The sequence below is a fragment of the Dendropsophus ebraccatus genome, chromosome 2 (genome assembly GCF_027789765.1).
Source record: "Dendropsophus ebraccatus isolate aDenEbr1 chromosome 2, aDenEbr1.pat, whole genome shotgun sequence".
NCBI lineage: Eukaryota > Metazoa > Chordata > Amphibia > Anura > Hylidae > Dendropsophus > Dendropsophus ebraccatus.
The window spans coordinates 150663883-150679900 of record NC_091455.1 but is presented as its reverse complement, the minus strand read 5'-3'; the positions used below and the strand labels follow the sequence as shown (position 1 = coordinate 150679900).

The window sequence follows — 16018 nt, the reverse complement described above, 5'->3', positions numbered from 1 at the left end:
AGTAATAGCCAGATATCCCGTCGGGAAGGACCCAGCCAAGGGGTGGCTCCTGTAAGGAAGCCACCATACTAAGTGGCCCTATAAGTCAATGTAATGACAAGGGAAAAACCAAGGCCAGGTTTCCATCCACAGACAGCTGTTTCGAGGTGTTGCCCCTCAGTGTGGAGAAGGCTGCTAGAGAAAGAGCTCAATGCAGTGAAATCCTATGTGCATTGCCCCCTGGGAAACTTGAATATTCAAAAGAAGAGCCTGTGGAGCCTCATTGAAGAGTCTCGAAACACAGGACTAGCCAGATTTCCCTCAGTTGATTGATTGTTGCCTGCATACACATCGAACTATTGACTACTGATTTTTCTAACAATTTCCAATTTAAAGCAATAATCATTCTGGGGCTGCTATAATTTTGGTAAGGGGGGAGGGCTGTAGGAAGAATGGTAGACAAACACTACTCACCCCCTCTCGTGCCTGTCTAGCATCGGATTGCCATTCTAGGACCCCCGCTGGCCTCCTGGATCCTTCTCAGCTGACATCACAACCTGGCGGATTGACAGCCTGGTCAGCCAGTCAGTGACTGGCACGGGAGGTCATCACAACTCGGGAGGGGGAAAAATGCCTTCCGGCGGGGGTCCTTGGGTCAGTCAGGAGTTGCATAGCGGACTTAAAGGAGATGCAAGAATCCCTGGGCTATAGTCCCAAGCAACTGTTGTGCAACTACACACCCTAGCATGCTATGAAAGCTACAGACCAGTGAGCTATAATGTTAACTCAACTGTAGGAATTGTGCAAACAGCGTAACTCACAGGGCTATGCAGTTTGTACAACCTCAGGCTACTGCAGAGAAAAATTGAGATCTGTATTTTGGGGACTTTTATGGCATATCCACAGGTGGATATACTCATTTAGACACCTAAAGTGGATATACTCATTTAGACACCTAAAGAGGTTATGTTAATCATTTATAGGAATTTTGTGTTGACTAACTTAAAAATCATGCAATATATAAACCAGCACTATTAGTCTGGTTATATACAGCATTGGCAGTGTTATTGCCAGGTGCATTGACAAATTTTTTTATCTGACACAACTCCAGAGCAGCAGCATACAATTGTCCATGTGGAAAACAGGCAGAATCCAGATTTATGTCACCACCTGCAATGATCAGCCTTGGGCCTTGTTTATAGTCATTGCAAATGGTGCTTAACAGGAAAGAAAGATATAGTTTCATATGAGTTAATTAGTGGAATTCATGTATACCTGTAGTGTATAGTTGGAGGGGTTCTGTATACCTGTAGAGTATAGTTTTTAGGGGTCCTGTATACCTGTAGTGTATAGTTGATGGAGGTCCTGTAAACCTGTACTATATAGTTGATGGAGGTCACGTGTACCTGTTTGGGTGGTCCTGTATACTTGTAGTGTATAGTTTTGGGGGTCCTGTATACCTGTAGTATAGTTTTGGGGGTCCTGTATACCTGTAGTATAGTTTGGGGGGTCCTGTATACCTGTAGTATGTAGTTTGGGGGGGTCCTGTATACATGAAGTATATAGTTCATGGAGGTCCTGTATACCTGTTTGGTGGTCCTGTATACCTGTAGTATATAGTTTTGACGGTCCTGTATAACTAGTGTACAGTTTTGGTGCTTCTGTATACCTGTAGTGTATAGTTTTGGGGGTCCTGAATACCTACAGTGTATAGTTTGAGGGTCCTGTATACCTGTAGTATATAGTTTGGGTGTCCTGTATACCTGTACTATATAGTTTGGGGGTCCTGTATATCTGTAGTGTATAGTTTTGGGGGTCTTGTATACAGATAGTGTATAGTTTTAGGCATCCTGTATACCTGTAGTATATAGTTTGGGGGTCCCGTATACCTGTTTGGGGGTCCTGTATACCTGTATTATATAGTTTTGGCTGTCCTGTATACCTGTAGTATAAGTTGATGGAGGACCTGTATACCTGTTAGTGGGTCCTGTATACCTGTTAGTGGGTCCTATATACCTGTAGTGTATAGTTTTGGGGGTCCTGTATACCTGTATAGTTTTGGGGGTCCGGTATACCTGTACTATACTGTTTAGGGGGTCCTGTATAGCTGTACTATATTGTTTAGGGGGTCCTGTATACCTGCAGTGTATAGTTTTGTGGTCCTGTATACCTGTACTATAGTTTGGGGGGTCCTGTATACATGTAGTATATAGTTGATGGAGGTCCTGTATACCTGTAGTGTATAGTTTTGGGGGTCCTGTATACCTACAGTGTATAGTTTGGGGTCCTGTATACCTGTACTATATAGTTGATGGAGGTCATGTGTACCTGTTTGGGGGTCCTGTATACCTGTAGCGTATAGTTTTGGTGGTCCTGTATAGTTTTGGGGGTCCTGTATACCTGTAGTATAAGTTGATGGAGGACCTGTATACCTGTAGTGTCCTGTATAGTTGGAGTAGGGGGTCTACCATATATTTCTGGGGATCTGTTGTGAGGCAGCTGGCCCTAGCAACCACAACTCCATGTGAAAATGAAAGTAGTAATCCTATTGGTTGCTAAGGCTTCCAACTGCCATATCACCTGTATGTGCAGTGTGGAGATTTTGCCATTCATTTCTATGGGGCGCTCTTCCCCCTCCTGTCCATCTGGTGGATACAGGACCTTCGCTCTAACCTTCCCGGGCACCCAATGTATCTGTGGGCCAAATTTGGGGTCAAACGGTTCAGGTGTTTGGAAGTCTATAGAGGACAGACTTCCATTTTTATGATATAGATGAAGGGGGTCAAGAAAAAGTAAAAAAAGGTGTTAGAAGACTAGGAGGGAAAAATTGAAAATTACACCTGACGCTCCTTGTGCACATCTGGAAAATCTATGCAGATTTCTGATCAGAAATTGGAGATAGATTTCCTGACCCATAGGGTTCTACTGGCCATAGACATCCTTTAGGATTTTTCCTGAAGGGTATCTGTGCTTAAAAATAGGCTCTATGGGGCACTCTGAATTCTAGACCACACATCCTGAAACTACATGGAATTCTAGATGCACTGCTTGGCAGCTCGAGCACCTGGCAAGTCCATCCAGGTGCAGACATTGAGTCTTTAAAAGGGGTTGTCCAGCAAAAATCTTCTTTCAAGTCAACTGATATCAAAACTATTTAGATTTGTAATTTACTTCTATGAAAAAATTTTAAGTCTCCCCATACATATTAGCTGTTGTATGTCCTGCAGAAAGTGTTTAATTTTCAGTCTGACAGTGCTCTCTGCTGACCTTTCTGGCAGAGACAGGAACTCTTGTCTGTTTTATATGAATCCCATAAAAAAACCTCTCCTGCTCTGGACAGTTCTTGTCTCGGCCACAGATGTCAGCAGAGAGCACTGTCAGACTGAAAATAAAACATTTCCTGCATGACATAGTAGCTAGTAAGTATGGGAAGACTTCAATTTAAAAAATCTAAGAAGTAAAATTACAAATCTATATAAAACTTGACACCAGTTGATTTGAAACAAAGATTTTTGCTTGACAACCCCTTTTGCTGTAATCTGCTCGTCTTCTTCTACAGCAGTCAATTTAAACTCTGGCCCGTGGGCCAAATCTGGCCCATGGTGCCATTTTTGGCCTTTGCCGTGTGAAATTTGGCCCACCTGACGTTGCAGATTACAATATGGGTGGTCTGTAGAGCTGCTTGGACCACCCATATTATAATCTCGTAGGCCGCAGGCATATTTTAGCCCGTGGCCTAGTATCTCAGTAGTGCCCCAACGCTGGCAAGTAGTGAACTCATCGAGGGCATCCTCCAATGGGTGCCTCCTGCAGCGTGCAGGGTGAGTCCAAGCTAAGGGGGCTGTCAAGAACTGGCTGGCTTCTATTTTAGAGACTATTCTTGAGGACTGGCTTCTACATGAGAGACTGTTGGGGAGGGCTGACTATCATCAAAAAAACTATTGGGGTGGGCTGGCTACTATATAAGACTATTTTAGGGACTGGTTTCTATATAAGACTATTGGGGAGGGCTGACTACTATAAAAGACACTACTGGGGACGGGCTACTATATGGATCACTATTGGGAGGGCTGTCTACTATTTAGGTCTCGGATAGTAGGCCTGGCTAGAAAGTGGGGCACTCTTTGGGGGGGGGGGGGCTACTACATGGAGCACAATTATGGGATTACCTACTGCTTGAGAGATATAATGGGTAACTTTAATGTGGGGAAAATTACTTTAGTATAGGCAGTGCCAGAAATGCTGCATGCAATCTTCATTAAATATCATGGTTGGCCCGCGACTTTGTCCAATTTTTTATTTTGGCCCACTGTGTACAAGTTTGACACCCCTGCTCTACAGGTAACTATCAGCAGGTTCGTATGTACGAACCTGCCGACAGTTACCCTTTAAATGATAGGACTGCTTTACAAATCCATATTCATGAGAAGGGTAGTAAAACATAACTTGTACAATGAAGTTCTTTAAATCTGCTATCAGATTATTAAACAATGGGTCCAAACACAAAGTTGTGGTGACTGAAACTTAAAAATTAAAAAGTCTTCAGATTATTTCTATGTACATGAATAAAATGAAGAGATACAGCACAGCAGTGTTCCTTTCTGCCAGACAATTCTTGCCAGAAATATTTTGTGGCAATTAGGGTACTGCGCTTCCCAATTTCATGCACCAAGATCTTCAACACAAGAATGACCTAAGCATCTTTATTGTCTATTTAAACTGAACCCAAGGACATAAAGCAGTGGCACAAGAGGGTTTTCCAGGAAAATGTAGGTCAGCGCAGCCACCCAGCTTGCATCTCCATGTGGGTAGGACTGGCAGGATGAAAGTCAGAGGTGCATTTCTTGCCAATAGTTCCAAAAAATGTCACTACATATTAGCCAAGACATGTCTAAATAAAGTCTGCCCTGGAGCTATATAAATGCTAAAAGAAACTAGTGCACAATGCAAGACCTTTTATACTAAATGGATTCCCTATATCGTTCTATTAATGTACAATTATTTGTACCACCAATGAATGCCATGAAACAGGCTTAGCATTTTGTTTCGGGAACATTTCCACATGCATCAGTCTGGAGTGCTTTTACTAGGATAACATGCCTAATACTCCTAAATAAACTGATGAAAGGTCTACAGTGCCCAAGGTGCCAATACCTACATGCAAGATGCTGCAGTGCAATATAACAGTTTAGGGGCTTAATGTAAATGTAGTCTCTAATGCAGGGCTGTATTGGTCCTGTGCCTAGGGCTGAACTTTTGCTTAAATCCACATGGCTTATAGCGAATGTAAACTGTACCTGCAAATTTACACCCGCAGACACTCATGTTGTGGATTTATTACTTTCACTACTGTGTATAGTGGAGAGATGCATTGTGAATCTGCACCAAAATTCACGTGCATCTCAGAATATTTAGCATGCAGATTTGTCACAAATATGCAGCAAAAAACAGCACCCCACTCACACTTCAGACTATGCAGGTTGCACGCTGCTGTGGCTAACAGACAAAAATAGAAAATTGCTGCAGCAAACTGCAAGTGCCAGGACTAGATATACTTCCCTGGTGTACACATAAAAACTTGTTCTAAATTTTATTTTTTTAATAAAAAAAAATGATGCAAAAACTGCATAATGCTTGTAGAATCATCCTAATGGGACATTATCTTCTCTAGGCATTTTGCTTTGTCATTAGACTAGGTCCGTATTATAACGTCTTCAAGCGTCCATATACTGGACTTTATTACACATTGCATTTTGCAAGTAAGGCTATGTTCACACTACGTATATGTCCGGCCGCATATTTTACGCGGCCGGACATATAAGTGTTAAAACTCCGGCCGAGATTTACGCAAGTTGCGGACGGCTACGTACGGTCCGCGAACTTACGCCCGTAGTCTTACGCTTCCCGAGCGCCCTACGCAGCGATCTGACAGCGGTCTTTTACTTGGAAATCTTCGGCTAGCCCCAGACACCCCACAGAACCTTTTGGATAAGCAAAGAAAAGTGCAAAAATGAAGAAATCACCACTACGTACGGGACCGCATGTAACGCTATGGGCGTAAGTTACTGCATTTTCGTCCACAATGGTCTGGTTCATTTTTTACGGCGCAGTGTATGATCCTGGCCTAAGTTCTTACGTAGTGTAACTGTTCCACTGTACGCAAACTACGTAAATCTCAGGCCACTTATTCACAGAACGCTACGTCCAGAAACTTACGTAGTGTGAACATAGCCTCATACGTTATACCATTTATAATACGCACTTGTAGTTCAAATGTAGTGCCAATCTTCAAAAAGGGCTCTAGGTCTTCCCCAGGTAACTATAGACCAGAAAGATTAACATCCATTGTGGGGAAACTATTTGAGGGACTTACATGGGGCTACATACAGGAATATATAGGGGGTAATAAGAGATAAACAGCATAGCTTGATTAATTAAGGAAAGAAGTTGTCAAGCCAACCTAATGTGTTTTTGTAAAGAGGTGAGTAAAAGCCTGGATGGAGGGTGGCTGTGGATATAGTGCACCTGCATTTGAGACAGTCCCTCACGCACATCTGATTGGTAAATTTATGTCTATGGGCAGTGTCGGACTGGGGTACCTGGGGCCCACCAGAGGAAATGATCCTTGGGGCCCACCAATATATAACCAGTGAGACACGACATGGTGACCCGCTCCATTCCTGGATTCATCTGTATCTGTGACAAATCCCTTGTGAACCACATTTTCAGTTGAACTAAAACTTTCAGAACTCCCTACATTTATACAGCTCTCAGGGTATGCTGAGAGTTGTAGTCTTTGATTGCACACAGTGATTTATTAAAGGGTTGTCCTGAGGCTCCTGGTGGCTGAAATCTGTGGGTGACAATCAGCAATACATCTGTCTACAGTGGCAGTTATCAGAGGATTTTACTACTATACTACAACTCCCAGGATATGCTGGGAGTTTAGTGCCTGCAGCTGTTGTAGTTGGGTCCTAGGGGCATTATACACTGGATGCTTTGTGGCATAAGAATACATAGATCTGTGGGGGCTCAGTGCAGGGAAGTGACCCCAAAACATCACTAATAGGGGATAGGGGTATATGTTTTTGTTCTATCAGTTTGCAACCCTGGACTTGACCTAGGAGCTCCTAGGCAGTTTTAAAGTTTGCACTAATGTACTGTAGTGACCGCGGGGCTGTATCAGTACACTACCACAAACCATACACTGACCCATTGGTACACAGGCTCTGCACACTAAAGAAGTGTTTACAGTGCAGTTACTAATGACTCACAGGTGACTTCTCCGATTCTTGCTCACTTTTTGCTTTCTTCTCCAACTGGTGCAGTCACCATGAAGACTTCTCCGACCACAACTCATATGCAGGTGGGCAGCTGGGGAAACTAGGGAAGGGAGGCAGCTGGGGGGGGCAGGGGGGCAGAGGGACAAGACAGACAGGGGTAGAGGCAGGCTTGGCATTGCAGTCACAGGGCCGGGGTGAGCTTCCGACTGCAGCCCCGCGGTGCCTGAACTTCTCTAATGCTCGGCCACACACATGATGCGCCGTGACGGCCTACCCAGCTCACCCCTGGCGGGCACCAGCAGCAGTGCTACTGCTGGCCTGCCGCTGTGTCAGACGCTGGGGCCAATCATTGTCTGGGGGCCCCCGCTGCCGGACGGTTAGTATGTGGGGGGAGGGGCCCAGGGTCCTCCGGTGGCCAGGTCCGACACTGTCTATGGGTTTAAAACGTTTAGTTTGCAACTGGATTGAAAACTAGCTTAATGACCGTACCCAGAGAGTGGTGGTCAATTATTCTCACTGTGAATGGTTCTCGGTTATCAGTGGTGTACCCTAAAGGTTAGTACTGAGCCCCCCTCTAACTTTTTATTAATGATATTGAGGATGGAATTAACAGCATTGTTTCTATCTTTGCAGATGTGAAAATAAATGGACAGCCGCTTCCTGGTAAGCTATGTCAGATAAATGATTGTGCTTATGCAGAGTAGAGACTGTTCCCACTCACCTGATGCTGTAGTGCAATATCATAGGCACAGCGCTAAAAAGTGTATGGATAAAGTGCGGTGCAGCTCTCCAAAGACCACTACTGGCAATCCAAACACCAGAGTGTGCAAATCAAGCAGGGAGCAGGCAGATAAGAGTACTTTCTCATAAGATGACAGCGCAACAAGCCAAAAAATATAGAATAAAAACGCATGTATGCTGATGTATGTGAATGGGACAAACATGCGTGGCATAAAAATGTATTTAATAGAAGACAGGTTTCGATTGAGTGTTCTCATAGAGCCTTCATCCGGTTACCTGAAAGAGTCGAAACCAGTTTTTTTTATTAAATTTTATGCCACACATGTTTATGTCCCATTCAAATGCATACGTGCGTTTTGATTTTATATTTTTTGGCTGGTTGGCCTTTCATCTGATGAGGAAATTCTCTTAACTGCCTGGTCTGGGTCTATCTTTGACACCAAGCTTTGTAGTACAGTACAGTCTATGGAACATGTGCAGATGTTACAGGCTGACCGACTTACTGAGTGTTTGGGCGTCCACTTAGCATATGAAGTTCAATGTGGATAAATGTAAAGTTTTGCATCTGGGTACTAATAATCGTCATTGATCATATGTCCTAAGGGGAGTTACACTGGGAGGGTCGCTGATAAAGAAGAATCTGGGTGTACTTGTAGATAATAGACTACAGCACACAATGTCAGTTAGGGGCTTCTAAGGCCAGCCGGAATTTTGTCATGCATTTAAAAAAAAAAAAAAAAAAAAAGTATGGACTCTTAATAAAGCTTTGGTGTGGCATCATCTGGTGTATGCTGTTTTTGTAACCCAATTCAAAAGAGAGGATGTCCTAGAGCTGGAAAAGGTAGCTAAACTAATAAGGGGAATGGAGCCTTAATGGAGAGATAAGAGGAAGTGAATATTCAAGAGTTTGTCAGAAGGGGAAAGTGTTGTGGCCTTCTCATCAGTGGGGGCTCATCTCACAAAATAGCAACCACCACAATTGGCCAGTAGATGGTGCTAAAGAATTGTTTACAGGCATTAAATAAGTTCCAGAGAGAAGCAAGCTTTAGGGCCTAAATAGAATAGGCAATATGACCAAGTATAGGAATTATGTAGATATATCACAAAGGCAAAAACTCACTGTGCTGTTGGCTCTCTGCTGTGTGAATATTCTCGAATGGGGGAGTAGAGCATTATTTCATGTTGCTTGAATCAGGGACCACAGACCTAATATGGGCCAGAATCTCCTGCTATGCTGTTGAAGCAGGTAGGCACTAAAGAAAAAAAAATTGCTGCCCTCCAAGACAGAAGGTGAAGCTGGAGAGGAGCCATGCCTAAGCCAACAAGTATCCACCAGCATTTCCCCATGTGGGACAGAAAAGGTTAACCCATAGCTGCACCAGGACGTTCCTGAACGTCCTCGTGCCGCTATGGGAGTTCAGAGGGGGGTCACGCGGCGACCCCCCTCTGAACTGCCGTGATCCCGGGTGCGGCATGTAGCCCAGGATCGCGGCTATTAGCGGGCACGGTCCGATCGCCGTGCCCGCTAATTAAGTACTTAGAAGCAGCTGTCAAAGTTGACAGCTGCTTCTAAATACTTGCTCATATCCATCCCTGGTGGTCTAGTGGGGGGATCGCCCCCCTGCGGCGCGATTGGGGGGGGGGGGGCGATCCCCGCATCCATCCCGGGCCGGGATCTGCACCGTCATGGCGCTGATCCCGGCTCGACATTCTATTGCTTTTGGCTGCAGCAGCCAAAAGCAATAGAACACCGATCTCATGGATTCATGCAGTATAACTATACTGCATGGATCTATACTGCATGGATCTCTATGAGAGATCAGAGTGCATATACTAGAAGTCCCCCAGGGGGGCTTCTAGTATATGTGTAAAGTAAAAGAAAAATGTATTTTTAATAACACAAAATCCCCTAATAAAAGTCTGAATCACCCCCCTTTGCCCATTTTATAAATAAAAATAAATTAATTAATTAATAAACAAACATGTTTGCTATAGCCGCATGCGTAATCGCCCAAACTATTAATCACATTCCTGATCTCACACGTTAAACGGCGTCAGCGCAAAAAAATCCCAAAGTGCAAAATTGCGCATTTTTGGTCGCATCAAATCCAGAATAATTGTAATAAAAAGCGATCAAAAAGTCATATATGCGCAATCAAGGTACCGATAGAAAGATCACATCATGGCGCAAAAAATTACACCTCACACAGCCCCATAGACCAAAGGATAAAAGCGCTATAAGCCTGGGAATGGAGCGATTTTAAGGAACATATTTTCTTTAAAAGGTTTTAATTTTTTTACAAGCCATCAAATCAAATAAAAGTTATACATGTTACATATCGTTGTAATCGTAACAACTTAAGATATATAACGAGTCAGTTTTACCCCAGGGCTAACGGAGTAAAAACAACCCCCCCCCCAAATAAAAAAAAAAAACATTTTTTTTTCAATTTCACCACACATATAATTTTTTTCTGGTTTCCCGGCACATTTTAGGCAAAAATTACATCTGCCATAGCAAAGTACAATTAGTTGCGCAAAAAATAAGGGCTCATTTGGGTCTATAGGTGGAAAAATGCAGGCGCTATGGCCTTATATACACGAGGAGGGAAAAACGAAAACGCAAAAATGAAAACTGGCTTAAAGAGTCACTGTCTTTTTTTTTTTTTTTTTTTTTTGCAGAAATCAATAGACAAGTCGATTTCAAGAAACTTTGTAATTGGGTTTATTAGGCAAATATGCCATTATCTGCATTTAAAAAGCCCTTTTCCAGGCCCCCCCTCCTCTCCTTTCTGTCATCCACTGCGCAAAATCAGGAAATCTTGACTTTTTTATCAGCCGGATCCTGTCTGAGCTATGGAGAAGGGAGGGGGAGGAGGATGAAGGGACATTATTTGGCAGCAGAGAGCAGAGAACAAAGGATTACACAGTGGGGGAGCTATTCAGAGTGCTATTCAGGGGTCAGAGAGGTCAGTGGTTACAGAGGAGAGAGCCTGGTGATGTAGCTGTAAATTAACTCTTTGTTGTCCTGTTTTGGTGCTCATCTCCCTTTCTCCATAGGAAAACCATGAAGACAGGGGAAGAGCTTCAAACTGCTTTTTCATGACCAAAGTTCATTTTTCGGCTAATAAACCCAACAACAAGGTTTCTTAAAATCACCTGTACTATTGATGTCTGCAAAAAAAAAAAAAAAATTTGACGACAGTGACACTAAGTTATGTAAGCCAAGCAGCTAGACTGCAGGAGGTACATGGTTAAGGAGCGCAGTGCGCTGACTACTCCTGTAAATAACCCTTAAAAGATATGCTCTCTTACGAGTAAGTAGTGATAATTAGTAGTTCTTGAACCACACCTCCTTCACTTTACCACCTTCACCATCTCACAGTGGAGCAAGCAATGAAGAGCAGGCAACCAGAATTCCTTAAAATAAGAGTGGCAAGGGACCAGAGTTGGTGACAATCCCTAACTTTTTACTGTAAACCCAGCAATTAAAAAAAAAAAAAAAAAAAAAACACATACTTAATATGTGAACTCCTATGTCCTGTCTAACAAGTAGTTCTAAAAACTAGAAAGTAGTTGGGGCTGAAAGAGTAACTGCCATTATTGTAGTAACAATATGATACAACAGGAGAAGCCTGATATAAAATTTCATGGTTAACAGTTCTCAGTAAAAATAATTGAAAAAAAACACTTGTTAGACCTACAGTACTTACACTCCTTTTGCTGGCAGGCTGATTCTGAGGTAAGGATCCTGGTGCAAGTACTGGAGAGCCCGCAGGTGTACAAAGCTCTGGAAAAGGATTTGGAATTGCTGGTAAAGATGATGTACGTAGTTGTTCTTCTTGAAGACGCCTAAAGAATTAAAATGAAAAAAAGTCAGTGGAGTTTAGTAGATCTGACCAAGTTTTCCTGCAAAAACCTCAATGCAGAACTGAAAGGCTTTATATTATCATTTCCAACTACAAGCTGCTACAGATTTTCATGAAACTGCAAGAGAGCATAAGGTTTAACAATCCATGATTCCAGGTAGGAAACGTCACCATTAGAACTTGGTCAAAGACAAAACTCGAATGAGTTTTAGGTGGGGAATACCACATCCCTTTGCCTCAAGAACCATGCAGTTTTCATTTGAAAACCATCTCCCATTGATTCTACTTTGAACCACTTTTTTTGGCCAATAACCATGTTTTCTAAAGCAAGTTCCACCAACAACAAAACACTACAGTAGGATTGGAGTTTGAAGCTATGTACTCACACTGTACCAAGTTTTTTTTGTACTGAAAAGAGATTGGGCTAGTGTTCCGTGGTAAGATTCGGGGCTAGGGACGTTGCCTATTTTCACTGCGTGTGAACTGCAGCAATGGCATCCCAAGTGCTGGGGTTGCATAGAAAGTAATAAACATCCTGTTCTTATCTAACCATGCTTCCCCCTCCTGCAGCATCTTAGGATGCCTAGCTAAACGCTCCAGTCACTACTTCAAAAACTTACCTTTTGCAGCAGTGGCTGTCTGCTCAGCCAAATTAACTGGTGTCAGAAAGTTATATAGATTGTAATTTACTTATCAGCTACTGTATGTCCTGCAGGAAATGTATTTTTATTTTCCATCTGACAGTGCTCGCTGCTGACATCTCTGGCCTAAACAGGAACTGTCCAGAGCAGGCGGTGTTTTTCTATGGGGGATTCCCATAGAAAACCACTCCTTTTCGGGAGTGTTCCAGTCTTGGCCAGAGATTTCATCAGAGAGCACTGTCAGACAGTCATAAAAATACATTTCCTGCAGGACATACAGTAGCTGATAAGGGAAGACTTGAGATTTTTTTAATAGAAGTAAATTACAATCTATATAAAATTTGTGACACCAGTTAATTTGAAAGAAAAAGATTTTCGCTGGACAACCACTTTAAATTATCGTTTTCATAGGCTAGATTCCTATTTAGTATTTTGACCAGTATTTTAAGCTAAGACCAGGGGTGGGTTCAAAAACCCAAAGTATAAACCTTAACATTATACAATCAACACTAGAACTGCAGCACCAAGGCGGTGTTCACACATTCAGGTTTATAACTGCAATTAATAAAAAGCAGATACAGATCATAAGTGAAGGACACAAACAATAAAGGGCTTCTCTTTCCCAATCCATTCCTGGCTTTGTGTTTAATAACTGCAATTAAAAACCTGAACGTGGGAACATACCCAAGGAGGACAAGTCATAGGTTCTACAAACTGAGGAAGTAGCAGGTGTTCTGAAGATCTGTCAATCAAATTTACAAGCACCTAGCACCAACCTGTGGTATGTGGAAGGAGCTTCACGGGTACAAAAGCCTTACTAAAACAAAATTGACATGAAACCTTGAAATCAGATCAAATCAGTACAGTAGGAGTTGGAAAACAGAGGGACAGAATCCTTGAACCAACCTTTATCACTCTAGTAGATCACTATGCACATAGGTCAAGATTTCAGCACTCTACAATGTTGCTTTCATTCCCATTGGTCTTGTAGGTCTTTCAATGGGTTAGGAGACCAAGAGGTGCAAAGGCAAACCTCTGCACAGATTTAATCAGAGGAATGACGGTTATCTATTCTGCACTGCCAAGTAAAATTGGATTTCACATACCAAGCCAAATGGCATTAAACAGGGTCAACACTAGTGATGTCACGATATCAGAATTTAGAGTTCAATACCGATACTAGATTTTTTTTATTTCAATACCCAATACCAAAAACTACAATAGAAATAATGTTCCCTAAACAGCAAATATAATAACCCCACCCCAACAGTTTTTATGCTGTTAAGGTCTTCACTTTAGGAATTTTTCATTGGGGGGGGGAATGTTTCATTGGGGGGGGGGGGGGGGGGGGGGATGTGACCAAAAATCAGCACGTTTGTACTTTGATTTTTTTAGCGCTTATTTGCTTACTGTGATCATTTTATAGTTTGGCCAATAACACTTCATCCATCAGGCTATGCTGGGGTTTGTAGTCCTGTAGTATTTCAGCTATCAGGGAATGCTGGGGGTTGTGGTTCTGTAATATTTCAGCTATCAGGTTATGCTGTGAGTTGCTGTCTTGTAATATTTCAGCTATCAGGCTATGCTGGGGGTAGTGACTATATTCAGTTGTTTTCCACACGTATACATGTTTGTTTGACTTGTACATATGGGAAATGAGCCAATCCTCAGCCGACCACGTTCGGCCCATTGAAGCATCTTTCTATGCACCTGAATTGCATCTGACAGATTCACAGCTAAGATGTGTGCGCATGTTTAGGTTATGGTCACACACACGTGAACTACAGGGGGATCGCTACGAGTGATGATCAATACCTGTACAGCACTATAGAATATCAGCGTATTCTATTGTGCTGTACAGGGATTGATCATCACTATACAACACAGTGTTCTGCCACAGTCACATGACATCACTATGGGCAATGGGGTACAGACTACAACTCCCACACTGCAGGGAGACTATGCCAAGTCAGGACAGACAGGAAAGGATTAATCTGCTGGGCAGGTCAGTTCCCCTAGATACAGCTTCTCACACCGGCTGCATTCCAACAAGGACAAGAGGCCGAGGTGTGAGGGGCTGCAGTCATTAGCACATAGTAGAAGACCCCCATAATATTATATATATATATATATATATATATATATATATATATATATATATATATATATATATATATATATATATATATATTTATATATTTTATTTATTTTATTTAGGGGGGGTCGGCTACTATGTGCTAATGACTGCAGCCCCTCACACCTCAGCGTCTATAAATGCGGAATGTTCTGCCACAGTGTATGCACCTGTACATGCAAATAAATCTGCTCAATCTAGTCATGACTAGATACAGTCCAGACTTCGGGGAGTCCAGACTCCCCGAAGCCTAGTTCATAGTGCTCTACAGATTAAAAAGACAAATTTTTCTAACACAAAAATACAGAGGAATGAACTGACCATATAATAGAGGACCTGTTCAATCTATAAGGCCCCGTTCACACGCAGAAAACCTAGCGGAATTTCGAATGCTGTTAGACTTCCATTATGAGGGGGAGGCGCGCACTGCTTTTCTCACAGCGTCTCTCCTCGCTGAAGAATGAACATGTTCATTCTTCAGCGCGGGGAGAGCAGCAGCCCTCGCCTCCCAGACTCCCATTATAAGAGGGAGGCTAACGGCATTCCACAGCGGACAATTCTGCTAGTTTTGCTACGTTTGAACATAGCCTAACAAAAAATAGTTTATGCCATTTACCGTAGGGGTTAAATGGTCAATAAATTAGCCTAAGTTAAGGATACGTCAACACCAAGTATGTATATTATTTTTGCAAACATTATGCTTGCTATATATGACCCACAAAATCCTCTGTAAAGTTTTATAAGGGTACACCAATCTGTGGATATGCAATAAGTGTCCCCTATATTCAGGTCCCACACCTATCTTTGGATTGGCATTCCCTAACCCCCTCCCACCTTTTCAAAACCACTACAGATTGTCAAAGTCAAAAGCAGCCAAAGCCTCATTGACCAGAGGGAGAGGCCCAAACAACGAAGCCCTGTAAGCTATATTGTTTAAGTACCTCGGACATCAGACACCAAAACACTACACTCCTCATGTGTCTGGATCCACCTGCTGACTTGTGTACTCATTTGTGAACATATTTTAGAAATACGTAACAGTTAAAGGGGTACTCCAGTATGAGAAAATTGTATTTAAATTAAACTACCCCAATTAAATCACCCCAATATATATAATTTTTTATAATATTTATAATAAACTTGCATTGACACAGGGGAGAGAAGCTGGGGGTCAATACATCCCCCTCTGATGTTACAGGAGGCTTGACTGGATCTCCCACCCCGAGTGATTCACCAATTCACCATCTATGACCAGCTTATCCGGTCCTCACCTGAGCAGAAGAGGAGGGACAGAAGCTGCTGTAACTTCATTGATGCAAATGTCTGCAGTGAAATTAGGACTATGTTCACACATGTTGGGAGTTTCATTGC

General features: G+C 42.6%; 1 protein-coding gene across 1 annotated transcript in view; it reads right to left on the bottom strand.

Moving 5' to 3' along the window:
* The window catches only part of GRB10 (growth factor receptor bound protein 10), a 157399-nt gene that overhangs the window by 36028 nt on the left and 105353 nt on the right, over positions 1 to 16018 (bottom strand). Inside the window, exon 5 of the mRNA XM_069958519.1 lies at positions 11717 to 11855. Coding sequence (XP_069814620.1) covers positions 11717 to 11855 — 139 coding nt within the window. The remainder of the gene's footprint in view (positions 1 to 11716; positions 11856 to 16018) is intronic.